The 19587-nt window shown below is 34.5% G+C and overlaps 4 protein-coding genes across 4 annotated transcripts; 3 read left to right on the top strand and 1 right to left on the bottom strand.

Annotated features, from left to right (window-relative positions):
• The first annotated feature begins 2237 nt into the window (after positions 1 to 2237).
• On the top strand, positions 2238 to 5734 carry LOAG_01659 (26S protease regulatory subunit 10B). Its single transcript, XM_003137197.2, has 8 exons — positions 2238 to 2392; positions 2561 to 2746; positions 3133 to 3291; positions 3486 to 3598; positions 3703 to 3863; positions 4048 to 4265; positions 4645 to 4762; positions 5450 to 5734. Exons 1-8 carry the CDS (start codon positions 2273 to 2275, stop codon positions 5566 to 5568), a joined length of 1194 nt encoding a protein of 397 aa, XP_003137245.1. The 5' UTR covers positions 2238 to 2272; the 3' UTR covers positions 5569 to 5734.
• An 860-nt stretch (positions 5735 to 6594) lies between these two features.
• Positions 6595 to 7205, top strand: LOAG_01658 (hypothetical protein). The gene is made up of 2 exons (XM_003137196.2): positions 6595 to 6880; positions 6966 to 7205. Exons 1-2 carry the CDS (start codon positions 6701 to 6703, stop codon positions 7038 to 7040), a joined length of 255 nt encoding a protein of 84 aa, XP_003137244.2. The 5' UTR covers positions 6595 to 6700; the 3' UTR covers positions 7041 to 7205.
• A 949-nt stretch (positions 7206 to 8154) lies between these two features.
• LOAG_18070 (hypothetical protein) lies at positions 8155 to 15027 on the bottom strand. The gene is made up of 14 exons (XM_020450741.1): positions 14643 to 15027; positions 13988 to 14115; positions 13582 to 13770; positions 12821 to 12921; positions 11936 to 12268; positions 11744 to 11838; positions 11330 to 11441; positions 10946 to 11083; positions 10754 to 10826; positions 10267 to 10407; positions 9371 to 9834; positions 8921 to 9031; positions 8585 to 8700; positions 8155 to 8371 (listed from the first exon to the last, which is right to left on the bottom strand). The coding sequence occupies exons 1-14, from the start codon at positions 14843 to 14845 to the stop codon at positions 8314 to 8316; spliced, it is 2262 nt and encodes a 753-aa protein (XP_020305541.1). The 5' UTR covers positions 14846 to 15027; the 3' UTR covers positions 8155 to 8313.
• Positions 15028 to 15537: 510 nt separating this feature from the next.
• Positions 15538 to 17487, top strand: LOAG_01655 (hypothetical protein; the record flags this gene model as incomplete). The annotated part of the gene is made up of 5 exons (XM_020445806.1): positions 15538 to 15687; positions 15903 to 16142; positions 16248 to 16358; positions 16483 to 16571; positions 17315 to 17487. The coding sequence occupies 5 exons, from the start codon at positions 15538 to 15540 to the stop codon at positions 17346 to 17348; spliced, it is 624 nt and encodes a 207-aa protein (XP_020303775.1). The 3' UTR covers positions 17349 to 17487.
• Positions 17488 to 19587: the final 2100 nt, after the last annotated feature.

The raw sequence follows: 19587 nt of genomic DNA, 5'->3' as shown, positions 1-19587 counted from the left end.
TTTTGCACCTCAGAAAAATATCTTTCGCTCTCATAATGCGTCGGACTTCCCATGCAGTTTACTCCGAATTCTCTTGCTGCTGATCATCACGTGTAAAAACGTAACGCGGCGATGATTGATCGTTCACGTAATTTGATAATAACAATATCAATTAGTAATTAATAGTGATAGTGATAATGATGATGATAATAACAGTAAATAAGCAAACAAGTTAATGAACAGATAAATTGGTTAATTAAATAAATGAAGTAACGACAGTAATACAAGCATTGGTAATCTCTGTAAAAATGTGTGTTAAGATACTAGTATTTTAGGCATTCCTTCAAAATAATAGCTAATAACAATTAAATATAAAACAGGAATAAAAGAGGGAGAGGTCGCAACATATTTCTCAAGTTATAATATAAACACTCTGAAAAAGGACTCGTTGTCATGATTTCTTTCTAATCACAACCTAACGACAACTTTCAAAGTGCAGATAGTGAAGATCCAAAATATCAAGAACTTGCAGGTACAGACACATGCAAGCACTTGATTGACATATATACAGTTATAGTCGGTTTCAGCTAAAAAGTTCCATGGGATTATTTCCCTCCTCATTGTAACTTTTTGTCTGAAAATTCTGAGTAGAAATAAGTTTCACTAGAAAGTTTTACTCTCTACAATGTAAAAATTAGGGCCAAAAAGAATGGAATTCTTTTAAACAAACAAAAACAGTTGGCCTAGACCTGCCAAACCGGATTGTTTATCAATCGACCTCTGACTTCAAAATATGTAATGAATTCAGCTATAGTTAATTCAGTAAAGTCTCTAGTGATATCACTAATGTTAATCAATTCTCAATAAAGAATAAACTTTATATAGAAGGGGAAATATTATAATATTTCTCCATACTTCAATGACTAACTTTATCCTTCTTGATTTATGCAATTTGAATTAAAACAGTAAAGTTACCAATTAAACACCATCGTACAAACTGTTTCGTGTTATCTACCAGAATTTCAACATCATCTACCGACCGCATAACCTTCTTTAAACTAACGGATATGTAGCAGAAAAAAGAGAACAAGCGAATACGATGTTCCAGAAAATTCCCGAGGGGATCCACCATGTTCATTTTCTCATAAGGCTAGAGGAAATTAGCAAACTACCACCAGGAAAGGTGTCTAGTATCTATTGGCACTGAATCTGTTACTGTACTGGATGACAACAAACTCCTCTTTGATGATGTTATCATGACTTGCTAACAACATCCACAACACTGATACTGTATTATCTCGTACAGTACAAGGTAACATTGATGCTATGGTGTCAGCTCAGGGACTGAAGCCATAATCCCATCTGTTGACCTTAATCCCGAACTTGACCAGTATTTACCTCACGGCTTCACAATGAGAAGTCATTGATTATCGGAGCGAAAAGAGTACAGCAAAGTCAGAGACGCCAGAGAGTGTAGCAACATATCCGTACATAATGTCAGCAGGATGTTACATGAGTTGCACTATGGTGAGGTAAGTGTATGGGGAGTTCTGTCTCCTGGTGATACCGAGACATCTCGGATATACTTCCTTTTCGGCAGATTTGCGCATCGTAGGGCAAACTTTGTACTTTTCATTATTTAGCGATCAAACAGCACAAGTTCAGTTCCATCCTCGAAAGATTTTGTCAATTTTCAGTGGTTCTCACGCATTTTCATGTGAACCCTTTTGGGAGCATACGTTCCATAACCTCAACAATCTCCTTCTTGGAAGGAATTCGAATCAGTCATCTTGTTGTCCGTTTCAAATCTCACTCCATTATCCCGAATATATGGGTAAAATATCCAAGTCTCAATGTATCAAGAGATTTCAAATACTGTTCATGCATTTGTGTAAATATCATAATGCGCTTACTTTTGTTTTTTGATCTTTACGCGCTTTGGCTCCATGAATCGTACGTTTGCATGTATTTACCTTCGTATTTCCTCAATTTATATTCTTTTGTATTTAATGATTTACATCTTCAATGTAGTAGTCTTTCAACTGTTAAATACGTCATTAGTGATAAATGATAAAAGGTGAGTTTAAAATTGGACTAGTTTGGTTTTGGGATAAATGTACGTCTTGTAGATGTTCTCTTCAAAAGATTTCTGTTCATTGCTTATATTACTCCAAATATTTGTGTTACATAGTTAATCGATAAACAGGGATTGGTTACGGTCAAAAGTTACTCTTGTAGTCATTCAGTTTGTAAATTTATTCCAGGCGTAGCATTCATTTTCAAACATTTGAAAATGGTTGAGCAGACAACGGCTCCAGTTGAAGATGAGAAATCGCGTGCGCTAGCAGCATATCGTCGTAAACTGATCGAATATCGTGAAGTAGAAGAACGTTTGAAACAGCTAAGAAAGAAAGTAGGTTAAAGCAGGATATATTTTAGAAATAAATGTGAAAATAAGATTTCAGTTAGTATGAGGATTGTGATCTTCCAACGAAACTGTTTAATTGCTTTGAATCTTAACTGAACAAGAATTTGAGTCCTTCATCTTTCTTTAAATTAATTCTTTTTCCCTATGTTTCAGGAAGTAGAAGTTCAGAAAGAACACGACAAATCGGAAAACGACATCAAATCGTTGCAGTCGGTCGGACAAATAGTTGGAGAAGTATTGAAACAGCTAACGGAAGAGAAATTTATCGTGAAAGCTACGAATGGTCCCCGATATGTAGTTGGTTGTCGCCGATCAGTTAACAAGGGAGCTCTGAAACAGGTATCTTTTTTACTTGGTATTGTGATAACCAGTAAGTAATGGGCTATTGAGTAAAAGCGTGCTACCACTGCTGACGAATTATTGATTCTCGTATTTCTCGTTTCCAGAACTAGAATTCCAATTTTAATAGCAGAAATTCTAATCGCTTTGTTTTATGCGATTATTCGTATTGAATTGGAATTATTTGTCAAGCATTTTCCTTCTTTACTAATCTTAATCTTTTAGTTTTTGATGGTTTTATGTTACTTGTCTTAACTGTTTGACTTACTTTTGTGCAGTTAGTCTAAATTCCAAATATAAAGTTACAGGTTAGCTTACATAGCAGGATTACTACTTATCCCTTCATCCTTATCACTTGCAGAATTTCCATAAGGAAAATGTTTAAGGGTACTCGAGTTGCTCTGGATATGACAACACTTACAATAATGCGACAGTTACCTCGAGAAGTAGATCCATTAGTCTATAAAATGAGCCACGAAGATCCCGGCAATATATCGTATTCTGAAGTTGGCGGTTTGAGCGAGCAAATACGTGAACTGCGTGAAGTGGGTAAACTTCCAATAGTCGTCACTTCTCGGGAATTATTCCTAAACTGTCTTACTGAGTTAGAAATACCGACAGGTTATTCTTTGAAAGTGCCAGTCGATATGAGCAGATCTGAAGTTAGCTTTATAGTCAAAAATTTAATTGGCTTATTCATTTTATCCATCACAGTTTTGTTTTATACTATCAATTCCAGGTCGTTGAGCTTCCCTTAGTCAACCCTGATTTGTTCCGACGTGTCGGTATCACTCCACCTAAAGGATGCCTTTTATACGGTCCTCCAGGGACTGGAAAAACTCTGTTGGCAAGGTAACTCTTTTGCTCTTTGATTTTTTGTATCTTGTGGTTATGAGTATCATCCTAAAAGAAAATATTCAGATTTTTGCTGATCATCAGTGTTTTCATTGTTACAGAGCAGTGGCTTCGCAGTTGGACTGTAATTTTCTGAAGGTTGTATCTTCTGCTATAGTTGATAAATACATCGGTGAGTCGGCGAGAATGATTCGTGAGATGTTCAACTATGCCCGCGATCATCAGCCATGCATCGTATTCATGGATGAAATCGATGCTATTGGTAAATTCTATAAAAATTTGGCGTTCGCCTACAGAGAGGGATAACTGATACTTTTATCGCATGGGTCATTTGTTCATTTTCCATTTCATTTTACTGGCGGTTAAATCCATAATCAATTTTTTCGATTTTTTGCAATGGATTAGACCCTATTGCGCATGAATTCTGTTTGGTCCTTATTCTATAGGTGGTCGTCGATTTTCGGAGGGGACATCAGCTGACCGTGAAATACAACGCACTCTGATGGAACTGCTGAATCAGATGGATGGGTTTGATTCACTAGGAAGAGTGAAGATCATCATGGCAACAAATCGACCTGATACATTGGATCCAGCTTTACTCAGACCTGGTCGTTTAGATAGGAAAATTGAAATTGGTTTGCCGAATGAGCAAAGTAGACTTGAGGTGAGCTTCATTTTTCTCCTTTCTAAAAAGCATGCATATCATATAGGTACACTTTTTCTTTTATTAGATTTTAAGGGTTTCTTTAGATAAGGGGAGCCAAGAAAAAGGAATGAACAGAGAGAGGACACAGCGAAAGTATAGTTGCGTATCTTTTTTAATGAAATCGTGGTAACAGTACAATCCGTTATAACCCTCACTTATGTTGTTCATTTTCACATCTCTATTCCTTTGAGAGCACCATGCCTTTTAGTCAATCCCACGGTTAACTTACATCTTGGATGCACTTGAATCCCAAGTATGTGAGGAAAAAAAGCATAGTAGTATTCTCTTTTCATCTTACTACACTGGTTAAGATCTTCGCAGTGTCCTACTTTTTTAGGTGCTGAAAATTCATGCCAGCAAAATAACAAAGCACGGAGATATCGATTATGAAGCTGTCGTTAAGTTATCTGACGGTTTTTCTGGTGCAGATCTCAGAAATGTTTGCACTGAAGCAGGTATACATTTGCTTTTCCAAACTTGGCACATCTAAAAATCAAAATCTGTATGAAGAATTTGAATTACCAAATTCTGGTTCAGGTTATAGAAAAATAGTTGAACTATCTTAATTCTCGACTGGTCAACTGATACTGCGCATCGTAATCATCAGATATCATTTCTTTAAAGAAGCTGTCAGTGCTAACCATACGTTCAGTTTATTCCTGTACTGATTGAACTGTTTTTTGGTAGGATTGGAGTATCCCTGCGACATTATCATGCTTTCACTCCACAATTTTGTTTTTTTCTTTTTTCTTTTTCATTTTTCTTCATTTTTTGTCTTATCAGCTCCTAGCAACTTGTCATTAGTATATGATCAAAATTTCCTGAACATATAACTTTTATTAGTGGTAGCTACTATACACTCCGCAGTTGTTGTAAGGTCATTCTTCTGAAGAAATACCAAGCATTTGAACACTTTTCTTTAATGCTTATTGATCGTGGGTAAAATTTCTCTTTTTCAAAAAGTGAGGAAATGAACGAGCTAAGGTTATATTAATATTGCATATTCCTCATAACGAAAGAAATTATGCTTATTTTTCTTTTTTTTTTTACGAAATGGGGGAAAGTGAATAAATTAAGGTCATATTAACAAGCAAAAATTATAATGGTATGGTTGTCCTGGAAATAAAGTCATAATACTGCAGGTTTATTTGCAATTCGTGCTGAGCGTGAATACGTCATTGATGAAGATTTTATGAAAGCAGTTCGTAAAGTGGGTGACGCGAAAAGGTTGGAAACGAAACTTGATTACAAACCTGTATAATGTAACTGACTGTTGTTCATTTATGTTGTGATATCAGCTGTTGTATAACATGGATCAAAAATTGAATATTGCGAGGGGTCTATTTAAATTAAAGCTGGTGAAGCATGAACAGTTATTAATAAATGATTATAGGTTATCTGATTTTCGAATTCTCTTAGAAATAAAGTCTCTTTTCATTTCGAGTTCTGAAAAAAGCTTTTTGAAGAATGTTGAAGTAGTTCATTTATACTGAAACTTGAAGATAAAGTTAATTTCTAGCCAGTTATGGACGTTACCTTGGAACTTTTGTTCAGGTAAATCAAAGGATTTGCGTTTAAGGAGAAAGAATATATTATGAATATATGACGATGTTAGTAATCACTCGTAAACACTTTCTCTTCCTCGAGGTCTCTTCACTTTTTTTTTCTCCTCTTACCAAAAAAAAAAAATGCTTTGTTTGCGAACAATTTAATCTATGAGATTATGACTGTGAGGAGAGTAATATTTTGAACATGTTTTCATCTGCGTTATCAATTTCTGAAAATAAGATACGATTTTTCAATGTTTTTTTGAGTTTTGAATATAGCGATTGCATTTATCGTAAAAGTCATGCTTTGGTGGCCTTGGTAGCAAGCTCACATGATGTGTTTCATAGATCGGTTTAAGTTGTGAAAAACAAGAAAAGTTTTAATAAATGTAGAGTTGTGACCGGTATAAGTATTAGATTAACTCTTGTTGATATTTGGAATAGGCTTCCAAAAAAAGCCTATTAAAAAAAGCCTATTATTTCCTTCGCCCGGAACTTCGGTTCTAATTTTTTGTTGGAGCAATTAAATAGTTTTTGTGGTCAGTGGTCTGATAAGCCTACAGGCTTTAGGTGGCACCGAAAGATTCTTACTTAGAAGTCTGTTAAACTAAATTTAGATTAACTGTTAAGCTAAAAGATATTTGGAAGCCTATTATGATAAGACGCTATGGTAATTTCTTATGCATGACTCAATTTGTTTTGGGATGCCTAAGAGTTGGGGCTACTTGACAGTTCTGTCATTTAGAATGAGTTCCATCGAATGATCGAACGTGCTGTGCTGTTACTCCTACTCAGTAAATAACACGTGAATCATGATCGTTCGACACTTTTTTCCAGTTATTTCCTATGTTATTTAGTTCGGTCATGTCATCGAGTAAAAAACCCCGAAAGTCAGTTCCAGAACTGCAACCAAGATATGTGGACAGTGATGGAAACAGTGTAGATTTGTCTAAAGCGATGTGGATGACTAAAATAACTTTGCCATACATTGACATCCAAGAAATTTATCGGAAGATTCAAGACGAGGTTGTGCTTCATATCTTGTATTCGCCACATCATTTATCTTTTAATTGTAGTTTTATTTTAAAAGAAAAATTTAGAAATATTTCAGGTTGTTCTAAAGATTTTGCCAAATGGTACCAAAAGCTTATTACGAGTCAACTGCACGAATAATACCTTGCAGTGAGGAAAAGATTTCTTGTGACATTTCATACTGTCAGATTTTGTACAGATAAATTTAATTTCTATTTTATCACATATGGAAAGAGGTAGTGCTCAATTCTCTGCTGCAATGTGAGCATCTGTTTTCAAAAAATACAAAAAAGTGAGACGAAAGAGCAGTGAATCAAGTATGGGTATGGCTTTATCTAAATTGAGCAAACTTGTTATATTGTTTGCGCTAATTAATCTTGAACTGAATGGACCGTTAGAAACTACTTATACAATTGCCATAAGAATAACCTTAATTTATTGGAATTTTCACTAAATTTTTCTGTAAATGATATAAGGTGTGTCACATAGGTGAACCGAAGCAATTGGCATGGCTGGCAATCAGTCATCCCCCCTCCACACTTTTTCTCACGATATGAATGATTTGATCGAAGTTATTGTTATTGCATTATTAACTTCTTTGCGAAGTGACAGATATGATGCATGCTACATGTCAATAATGATGGATAAAACTAAAAAACAAATTTTGCAATAAATATAATGATACAAAATGCAAAGTTTGTTCTCGATTGTAATCAGAACGAGATCAAAAAGTTTGCTTGCAGCGTTATCTTGCATTCGTCGAGTGAATAAAATTGTTTGCACGGAAAGAGTAGTCTAGAAGTTACCGACGGATGGCTAAATTACAGGTTAAAATCTGTCAGAAAACAAATTACAGAATGCAGCACTTTTGCCGGTCACAATTTTCAAAGTGAAGTTTGGTAACGCCATGAAAGTCATTAAAACCAAATTCTTCGTGAAGTACAGTAGAACTTCAAGCCCTTCATGACTGCCAATTTGTTTTTCTATTCCTCAACATGAAACAAAGTTAAGCAGGTCTATGTAGCACACATGAGATATTTGAAGTGGTCATATAAAATGATGCCTAATATAAATATAAAACTCTTCCGTCTCATACTCCATAAAGTAAAAGACTCCACTGAAACGGATACTTCCCAGTTCATTGATATAGATAGGTATTCCAAGCATTAATATTATCCTACTTATTCAAGCGGTTTAATATCACAGAAGATGGCTTTCATCATTGCTACATTTTTGTTGGGTTTTGACAAATAATTACACTTTATTAGGCATAAACAATAATGAGGTGATTTATGTATGACGATCAACATTAAGCGAAAATTGTATGAAGAAGGTAAAAGGCCACTGTTTAACACTACAAAATGCATAAATCACAACATATCAGCCGATCTAAAGAATGCTTTAAATAACGCAGCCTTTTCTAAAAATTATTCAGACGGGATTCTCGATGACAATGCGCCTCGTAATAATAACTTGATTCTGTGACTGTTAAAAATAATTACTTCTACTAAATTAAAGGAATAAAAAGGATCTGGTACGAAAGTTTCGAAACAAAGAGTACAAATTCCTTTAAATTAGAAGGGTCTTCGTAGATGACACAGAGTATTTGCACGGAATTTCATTTTGGAGATTTCTTAGATAGATATGAGAAATTGATAAAAAATGTAACAATGAAATTCCATTAACGGAAAGAGTTACCATGAAGCATCACAGGCAAGTTCGCCATAGTATGCAGTTATTGCCTTGACTTTTCGGTTTACTTCAGCCTGTTCAATCTCAACCATCCCTCCAGTATCCTTCGAAAGTTGGACTAACTGGAAAACAAGGATTTATTAAGATAGCTTATTACTTTTCAGATTTCTAATTACTCTTTGAGTATTAATTTGTAGCTTAGAGAAGTATATAACAGGCGGTTCTACCATTCTCTTAATAAAGATAATTGAGATGCGTCTGAGGATCAATACCTTTGTCAAACAGTGTCTTTCATATTTCAGCCTAACTTCAAAAACTAAAGATATAAAATATAGAACAAGCCTCCTTCAAATCTGTTTGCCTTGGCAAATAATAAGCAATATTATGAGTTAGCTTTCGCGTAATTCGGAAAATTTTGTCGCCTTTTGGTTCCATATTCTTCAAACTGAACAACTGCAAAACGAATGATATTTAATTTTATGTAACTTGAGAGATAATTCCACAAAGGTCATTAATTGAATGTTAATAGTCATACATCAGTTATAAAAGGATGCATGCCAACCAAATAATTTTGAAATTAATTTGAATATCTTCGGGTGTTTCTTCACAAAATCTCTAACATCCAGAAAACCACTGTCATTTTTCCATTCAGTACAGATTTCTGATTATTTTTTGATGCTTTTCCTATGTCCATGAAATTTTAAGCTAATTTTTACTTCTTTACGAGGTACTTTTTCGTGCCTTTATTTTTGAGAAATTTGAGAATCAAGCTGAAAAAATTCGAAATTCAACCTTTGACTTAAGGTAAGAAGGTCCACCCCATGGTGGACTAAGCAGAACGGCATCGAAAACGGGCATATAACCGCAGTTATCGACAGCAATCCCGAAGTCGTCCTCATCATCCGTGTCCGTCTCAACAAGCACTGTTTTTTCAATTTTCCTATCTTCAGTCTTTTGCACCATTTCAAATCCATCATCGTCTGCAGCAGCTTTCTGAGCTTGCTCGAAATCACCTGCAACTTCCGTCCTTGTCCTTCCCCTTTCCCAAAGTTTCGAAGTATCGTATCCAAGAGATCGGAATGTGTCATTTTGTTTCGCTCTTACTTCCATTTTCAGTTGTTTCACTTTATCACAGTGAAATTTACAAAAATTGAAAAAATCTATGCAAATAAAGTTAATGCGATCTGCGACACCGTAAATTTCAGCATTTCGTTTTGCACAGCGCAATCGAACAGGGTCCATATCTAGTGCAATCACTGTAAATTGTAGCATATTAGCTTCTTAATTAACATCATGTCACTAATATGATATTCTAATAGTCTTATATTTTTCTAAACCCTATATCTTATAATTTTTATTTATATAGGATCTTCAAATACAACTGTCAACATGATATGAAGTTTTGGGAAATGTGTGGAAATTTCCATAATAAGGAAATTTCCATAATATCTTCCAAATCCCTAAATTTCTATCATTCTAACCAGTATCTCCATGTATAATCTGTAATTATAAAATTTACAGGCCTGAGCGAGAGTTTAAATGCCATAACTATGTGTAAAAAAACAAAGAAAAACGATTCGCTTTGGTGCTACATGATCACTTCGAATTCAACTCCATTTTTGTAGGAAATCGATAAATGGACTAAATTCATTCCAGAAGTAATGTTTATAATTTTGAAAAAAGCACACCATAAGCTCCTTTAAGGGCAAATTGTATACAGTTGCCACCAACTCCCGCGAAACCATCTAACACTATAGTATCTTTCATAATAACAACTCGATCAGCTATATGAGCAGCGACTCTTTCCGGTGTCACCGAGTACCATCCTTCTGCAGTTTTTCTCAGCAATTTCAAATAATAAAATACACTATAAATCTCTCCTACTAGCATTTATTTGTTCAATTCGATTTGAAAGCCAAGTTTGTTCATAAACTACACTGCAAGATAGCTGTTATCAAACTGCTATATTAAAAACCGATTATTTTTATTCGGAATGCTAGTAACTTGAACGTCTACAGCTGGTTAGCCAACAGAAACGGAAATGCTGCATTTTAAGCTTTCGGAAATATGTTTCATGATTAATATATATATATATAACGAGCCTCACCGAATTTTAAAACACATTTCCAAAAATTTTACTTTCCTAATAACTCTCTAACTGAAAGAACAACTCACCACGATCCATCAAAATACCTTTGTTCAGTTTCGAGAAAAGGCGAAAGCGCTGGTTGTAGTACTTGGGCATGTCCTGTAAGCACAAACATTTTCAATCACTAAGCTGAATACATTTTAGAACTTCCATCTCTTATATTTTGAAATTGCAAGTTTTACCAAAAAGTTATAGAAGCATTCTTGAATAACTTATACTTTATCATCAGCGAACGTTTTCAGTGCATTTATTGCCAATAAGCACTTGTCGCGCTTATCATTGTAGCCAAAATCAAAGTGTTTGAGCATAGAGTTCGACGATTCAAAAGCATTTTCTGCATCTATGACGGTAAAATCCTTAAGAAACAAACATATATAAAATCACGTTAGAGTGTCCAATAGCTTTCAGAAGGATGACAGCAGCAAATGTTTTGTCCAAATGTGCATAATTTATATTTTAGGCTTGCGAATATACTAAATTAGATGCTTACATGTAAAGTTTTTGGTAACATATATCAAAATTACAAAGATATTTTCTTGCTCGGTTAAAGTTATACTAACGATATCCTCCTTCCGTTCATCGATCTAGAATGAAAAACATACGTTAATATCATCTCCAGCCTCATTTGTATATGGACTTTTTCGATTTTTTTGGATAAATCGGTGTGGTATTTGGAAATCATAATGGATATCGGCGATATGAAAACCACGTTGTCTGCGAAAGTAATTATAAGTAAAAAGCAAGAATTATTAGAGAAATGAAATAATCAATTAGCTCTTAATTCCATTTCGGTTGGTTCATTTAGATGTTATTTCTACTAAACAAATATGAACAGAAGAATTCTATTAATGAGAAGATAATGAAAAACTTTAGTATAATCGAGAATATACACTCCATATCATAAATATTAAGTGAGATTTTGTACTTTCAATATTTTCATTTTTCATTTCCCAAACGACCGTCAGCATTACTGACGGATTAAACTTGAAGAGGCAAAAATAATGGAGCACACTAACCTTTGTAATCCTGGAATACCTGTCTCCAAATAATCTCCATCGTCCTCATCACTAGACGAAACTCCTTCTTTATAAGTTAAACCAACTGAGGCCAACTAAAGTTTAAAAAAAACTTTAAAATTACGAATTGAAGCCCACATAGGTCTATTATGTAAATAACAAGAAGCTGTAAAAAGTGTCAACATCACAAACCTTGTCCACAAATTCTAAGCATCGCCGTTTATGTGATCCATTTGTGTACTTCGCATAATCTTTTGCAATACGATTTTCTACAGCCTCTTTGTGTTTTAAATAAAGTGAGTTCCAGTCACTATCTGTTTTGAATAATTCATCCGTAGTCTGGTGTCTGTCTTTACTATCAAATGGATATCGTTTTTCATTATCTTTAGCTGAGCCTTCCATCTCATGATCTACAGGACTCTCTTCCATTTGGTTCCTAATTGAACTCTTCCTCATATGAAACCAGCACCCTGGGCAATCCTCCTCTTTATGATCCAATTTTGAATAAGAAATTCCAAAAAACGCCTAAAATAAACCGCAAATAACATGAGTAACAAATTTTATATCCAATAATATCAATGGATGACCACCTGCCAACAAATGAAATATTATAATTATGCTAAACGAAAATTTCTGTATCTTCACTTGTTTTTATTAACCGATCGATTCCTTTTATTGTCTGTGTAAATTTAATTAATATATTGAAACAATGGAAGACAGAAATTTAAGTCCTCTGGAAGGGAACGCCACTCAAACTACTCATCACTTTTAACTGCTGGTCGTTGCTGGAATAAAAAAGATTGGTAGGTGAAACCGAAGTCTTTTTTTGATAATACAGCCCAACCGAGCATTCAGTTGCATCACAATGAACAGAACAGATGGATATGAAAACTTCACAGCACTACTTAATAATTTTCATAGTTGTAGAAGGCTTCACTTGCACTGAATAAATGAACTAACAACATCCAGTAATTAACAGGAAATGTATGTTAAACAAAGGCCGTTCTTATATTGTGAACTGGGATATAAATATGGATATGTATGCATTGTAGTTATATAAAAATAGAAGAAACTAACGTTGGCTTGCTCGTGTTCTTTCAACAAAGCGTATGGTGCACAATTTCGATCTGTATATTCGTCAAATTTTTCAGCTACTTGGGTCGTGGAAAAAGATTCTGCTAAAATAAATCAATTTTGTCAGAAATGAACCCCAATAGATTCATAAAAATCAGGCATTTACTTGACCATGATAAGGATATCTGTTTACTGCTTCATGCGTTATCATATCGCGAAATTTGAAACTTAGAAATTTGAATCGTGTTGTCTACCTTTATACACAAATTTTTCCTATTTAAAAAAAAAAAATGAATGAAATAAAAATTAAATATGAAAATGTCCAATTGATTCCTTCCTGAGTCTCAAAAAACAAAAAAAAAACGACCAAAATACAACAAGAAATATGGTAATCATTCTGGAGAGTAATCAATTTTGCTAGATACTAGAAGTACTAGGGAAGAAAACCGATACCTTTTCTTCACAACAACACAGAACAACTGGAATGATTCTTCATTTTTTATTGATTTTCATTTGTTTTAGTGAATGATGTACAAATCAACGAGAATACATTTATATACATGAAATGCTAAAGCCGTGGAAAAGGGTAAGGCTTGTATTAAGAAAAAAAGAAAAAACCAACAACTATTAAAAGAACAGTGGGAGTTGACCCATGTTATGACGACAGTTATGGAATAATAGCAAATCTACGGCTATAAGAATACGAACAGCGAGTATTAAATAAAGGTTGCAAATCTATGGTAACAAATAAGGATACCGCTTACGATAGTCATGGAACCACGATTTCCGCTCCAGATAGAGGCCATTACAGGAGAGATAGTCTGACAAGCACTCATGATGCGGTGATTTCACTCGAATACGATAACTTTTGTATTTCCGTTCACACCAACGGCAACTTCGTTCTTCACGACTTGAATTTCCGAAAGATGTTGGCAAATCTAATGCTGCCATTTCTGGAATACACAACAATAATGTAAAGGTATTTGTGTTTAACAAAATCTTAAGCAGTAAAACAGTGGGACTTGAACGTGTTGTCATTCTCGGATAAGAAAAACAATGGTTGGGCAGTCAAAAATATTCCCTAAAACTTCAAAGGGTCAGCCAAAAAGATATTATCACATATTATCACGAATTCCTATTCTATATTAGCAGCAGGATAATTAAGCACACCTCGAGCAATATCTTCGTCGGTATCATATCCATCTTTTTCTTCGGATTCGAAAACGTCCAAAACTGGACCGGTGCTTGAGCTCGATGCTACTGGTGGTTCATTAATAAGTGATTGTAAATCCGTATCACTGAAATCAAATGAAGAAAAAAGGTACAGATAAGTAGTAAGGACCAACTTGTTAAGGGTCTACGTAAAGTACACAGAGGAGAACAGAAGGAAATAGGATGCTAAACGGAACAGGAAGGTGCCGCTTTATTGATTCAGTTTCTTAGCCAAGCTGTCATCTAAAAGAATTACAACAGAAATATAAGTGAGAACTGATTAAACTTTCAGGTTAAAAAGGGTACTAATACAATTGATCCCGCGAAGCTCAAACAATGATGAATAGCAATGAAGGTAGAATAAATAGGAAAATCGATGTCAATAAGGTACTATAGCGTAAGTCGTTGACTTCCTACAAATCTGGTTTTAAAATTTCGCCGTCATTAACTTCTACGTTTCGAACCTACTCTGAATGTAATATCAAGGATAAAATGAAATGAAAATCTGCGCAATCAGGAATAATAAAACAGACGAAGGAATGGAAATCCGCAAGACGAAATTTTGTGACCTGAGAATCACTGATCACTTGAAAAATTGACAAATTAAATTTACCTCAAGATAGCACGAGAAAAACAAGAGAAAGTGGCCAGTTGGATGGACATATTCATTGGTGAATAGAAAGCAGCTTCACCAAACAGTTCCCACTTGAAACGGTACTCCGGAAAACCATCTTCGACGTCGTATCCTGGTATGATATAACGATGCCACGGTTCACGAGCTATTCGCTTACTTTTTTCACACAACCTCTCTGACATAACTTTTCGTCTTCTCGTTCTTATTTCGCTAAAAGTTTCAAATCTTCCTTATCATTTCATTGTTTTCCACCTAAATCGAACTCTGCTTCACGTATATCTGAAGACATCTTGAGATGTGAAGCATTCATACAACACAGATAATACTTGAAGACGCAACACTTCCATTACTGATCACTGTCAATTGACATTAATTTGATTTAATAACCCGCAGTGAAAATCAACATCTCATCCATTGATGAAAGATTTGCGTAACTTATCTTTGTGGAGCAGCAGCCTCTATTACGTATAAACCCTTAAATTCGTTTCGGATTTATAGAATAATATGCTCTTCTGCAAAACATTTTTTAAGTAATAACATTACTGACAGGTGGATACTTGCTATATTCCATAGTAATCTATCAAACTCATATATTCTAGTTTGGTGGAGATATTAACGTATGAAAATTCAGTTAGGCTTAAAATGATGATTTGAAATTTGTCTTTAAAAAAGAGATAAGTTAGAAGTAAAAAATTACTGTGAGACCATCCAATATAGAAACCAATAATGGATTTAATTTAGGAAAATTGGAATGTTTTATTTTTTATTTTGAGCTTTTTCTCTTTTTTATTTTACTGCTTGTATAAAGACATCAACACTAACAGTTATCGCGATGAGCTGCAGTATTTTAATTCCAGCAAAGTGAACAAGTCGGATGACGACCAAAATAAAGGCTACCGCTTATCGTTTAGCAGGTGGCTCGAAAACGGTATATAGTGCGGATTACGAGGAGAAAATTTCGACCTTCAACAGTTTTAAGAAACAAATTGAGAAATTAATTGGTCTCGTGGTTACGTTGGTCACCGTAAGTCATATCTGTTCGAGTATATCGATCTTATTCCATCAGCGATACATCGTTACTCGTTGCCTTTCATATAACAGCTAATCTCTTTTTGTTTGTTTGCAATCGTCGGAAATCCGAAAAAGTAAGTCTTCTTTAATCGAACATGATCTCCTATTTTGCCGATTAATGCGACTTTACCAGCCCATCAACCATGTCGCATGGTGTTACTTTCATAGGACAATCTGGCAACTGAACTGAAACAGAAGGTCTCAAGGGACACTGTCGATAGCGGCATGAATAAGTTCGAGAAAGTTGGGCAAGCACTCTATAAGTATAGTAGTCAGATCGAAGATGATTCGGCCGTTGCAGTTCTAAAAGCAGCTAAGGAAGTATTTGATGACGCGGGTCAAAAACATCGCTCATTTCGGACAAACATGTTAGAGAAAGTACAAAAACCTATGAAAGAATGGATTGAGGTAACTTTCAGGAAGTGATTCGGTTTTTAATCCCGTCGAATTCTCACTTCTGTGGTGAAGTAAACAGTGAACGCTGAGTAATTAAAAAACAGAAACTGTTTACAGACAAACGCCAAGCATGTGAGCAAAGAGTTGAAATCTGTAGACAGTAAGCGAGACGAACTGGACTGCGCCATTAACAAGTTACGGAAAAAACCGGATGATCTCGAGGTTCAGGTAGGTTTTTATCTCTTGGAAGACTTCGTAGAAACTTTAAGTACCAAACATTTATGATGCATGCGTACTAAATGCATACTAATTCGACATCTCTATTCTTTCTGTTACGGAGTTCTCACTGTAGGCTGTGAAGGAGCGCGCCGAAGGCACATTTAAAGATGAGCTTGAAAAAACTGATAAATTATTGGATGATGAAATCATGGAATCTGTAAGGCGAATATTTTTCTTAATTTCGTTAGTAAATGTAGGCGTTTCCCACAAAAATGTCCAGATTCTGTTTTTAGCGTACGAAAAAAGTCGCATTGAATGCAAAAAAATTTTTAAGTTTGGAAACTACTCGGACTCTTTTTTATTTGGCAGTGGACCTTAAGAAGTACTGCAGTTACTTCGATAGAGTGTCCATGCAATATTTCAGCAATCAGTGATTTCGTCTGCAATGATAGCACTGATGGAAGTAATAGAAGATTATAATAAAACCATGAAGGATATTTTTAAGGTGCTCTCCCTAACATCTCTTTTCAATAAAAGCGGAAATATAACACCACTTTAGGAGCAGCAAGCTCTTAAGGTCGTATGTCATTTTCTTTGATCAGGTCTTAAAAATAATTTTACCTATTAAATGGGTTGATAGATATGATTAAGAGAGTAATCAAATCCCTCTTAATGTTAGTTACAAACCTCGTAATTCACGAAGAATTCTATAGGATTCCAAAGAGCGGCAAGTTCTAAAGTCGTTTTTTTTTGAAAAATTTTTGAATTTTGAAAGTTAGCGAAAGTTCTATAGAATTTCTTTGTGAATTTTAAATTTCAGCAATCTCGAAAATTCCAAGCGACCATGAATTTCCTAAAAAACAAGATTTTACTCCTAAAATTCTGCTTTTTTTTTCTTTTATTTCCTCATTTCTAAAAGAAGTAGACCTGTTATTTACCTATACTATAATGTTAATTTTTTTCAGCAGAGCGCCAAAGTATGAGTTCGATAAAGAATAAGAGAAATTTAATGAAAAATAAATGGGAAGATATGTGATTCCCTTCACTGTCTTCAGTTCAGGACCTTGAATGAAACGATTCAAAACTGATATTATAAAAACATTAAAGAGTAAAGGATTTCCTATCTGAAGAATCTGGCCTTCTTCATAGTCTTTTTATTTTGTTCAACCCAATAATACATCAAAAAATGGCAAACTTTACATAAGAAAACAGAAAACTGGAAAGAGGGAAACATTTATCGTGGAAGCAGATATCTCGTTGTATGTGTACCGGAAACACTGACATAAATTGGGTAGAAGCAACTACGATTATTTTCGTTATACACACATTGTGTACCGCAAAAAAAGGTTAAAAATGGATTTAGACAATACGGATTGTAGAGATATGCATAGTAATAGAGAAATGAGAAGATCGGATTTGTTGATTCCAACTTATCGAGTTATCTCGGAGCAAACGAGATTCAAGAAAGTTTTTCACAATGGGATTTAAGAAATGCGGTAATGTCCTGATTTTATTGTTACACCAATTCTCTTCAACCATAAAAAACCAAATTTCACTAAGAAAATTCAAGCATTTTATTCGATGGATATATGGCTTAAATCGATTCATACTCCCATGAAATTCCATCGTTCAGGTTTTTTGTGGACAGAGGTGGTGCTTTTTATAATAGAGGCATTTAGTGGAGTGCTGCTAACTAGTTTAATATAAGCTTGTCTGGCCACAAACAACTCGTTATTCCTAATCTTATCCTCTTATTTCCTCTTGGCAACTGTCAAATCTTTGGTGTTTAGAAGTTTCTCGTCTTCCCCTTCTTTCCAATGCTCGCTGTCGCATGTTCTTCCTTTCCTTAGCCTCAGCTACTTCACACTTCTCTCCTTTCTCCTTTCATCTCAGCAAGCACCTTACGTCGTCTTCTTTCATTCATTCAGTAGTGGAAGATGAGGATGAGGATATGTTGTATCTCATATGTTTTCTGCTGATTTGTATAATAAAACTGAATGTTTGAAGTTGTTCCTTAAACATTTTAGCGGTGATTTCTTCCTCATTTTATAACTTCCCTGAAAGGTTAATTAGGACAATTTAGTGCTAACTAACCTTTCAACTTGATTGTTCTCGAAGTTCATTCATTTTCAATTTTGCTCACTTCTGCTAGGCTTTTCAAGTGATACTGCTGCACGTATATTAATTCTCCTTTATGATATTACTAAACGGGTATTCCTTTTGTGCTGATCTCTAACAAAACAGTTTGACTTAACTTTCTACTTGACTGTTTTCTCGATGAGAGATTGTCTAAGTCATCGCTGAAGCTTACTAGATATATCGTGTAGGAATGAGTTTTCTTTGGTTTCCATGTCTTTATAATAATATAATAACTACTATTTCGAACGTGTTGATTGATAAAGGGGAAAGTTAACAAAATACGATATTGTTTAGGTATATCTTCCGGTGAAACGAAGTGTTTGCTAAATTTTGTAATACAGTTTGATGGCTTGAAGTTATTAGTTGTGCAGTCAAAAATTTAAATTGATGAAGAATGATACAATTGAGAGGCACTGATGGGAATTTAAGATAATAAAAAAAAAAAAAAACAGTGGTATATAGTGGATTGCAGAAATGCTGAATGTAGTGTACCGTTCTGGATTGGAAATTTTCACTTAGTTTCTTTTTGTTTGTCCTCAGGAAATCTTACTGAATTTGAGAAAATGAAATAATATCGGATTGGAATTTCTTCCTTTCATTACAACTTCGATAGGCTTTATTATTGACGATTTTACATAGTTCTTAATTACAATAAATTCATCACACATTTTCCCCTTCCCTTCCCCACGAAGTAATATGATGTCCATGTTCGTAAATTTGAAATCAATTTTCTTACCTCGTTGATCATTATGCCAGAAGTGTAACTGCTTTCAACACGTTATATTCGATGAATTCGATGATCTGTGGCCGTAATTGTGAAAAAAATAATCATCTTATGTATACAATTAGTACATTGATATCATACATAGGTTATGTACGTAATGATATGTCTACATACATACAAGACGTACATATATTCACAGGTCTTGTCATTTTGCAACAGTCATCACAACAGTTTTCTAATTCTATCGCTTATCAGAGGAAGCACATTAGTCAAAAGTTAACGAAGAAAGCTCGAAAATACATGTCCGAACGTTTGTTATTATCAGCGATAAACGGAGGAATTTTTTATCCTTAAAAACATATATGTCTGAGGAGA

This window comes from Loa loa (genome assembly GCF_000183805.2).
Source record: "Loa loa unplaced genomic scaffold supercont3.188, whole genome shotgun sequence".
Classification (NCBI taxonomy): Eukaryota; Metazoa; Nematoda; class Chromadorea; order Rhabditida; family Onchocercidae; genus Loa; species Loa loa.
Note: the sequence above shows the minus strand (reverse complement) of the source record. Positions and strands in the feature narration are given on the sequence as shown.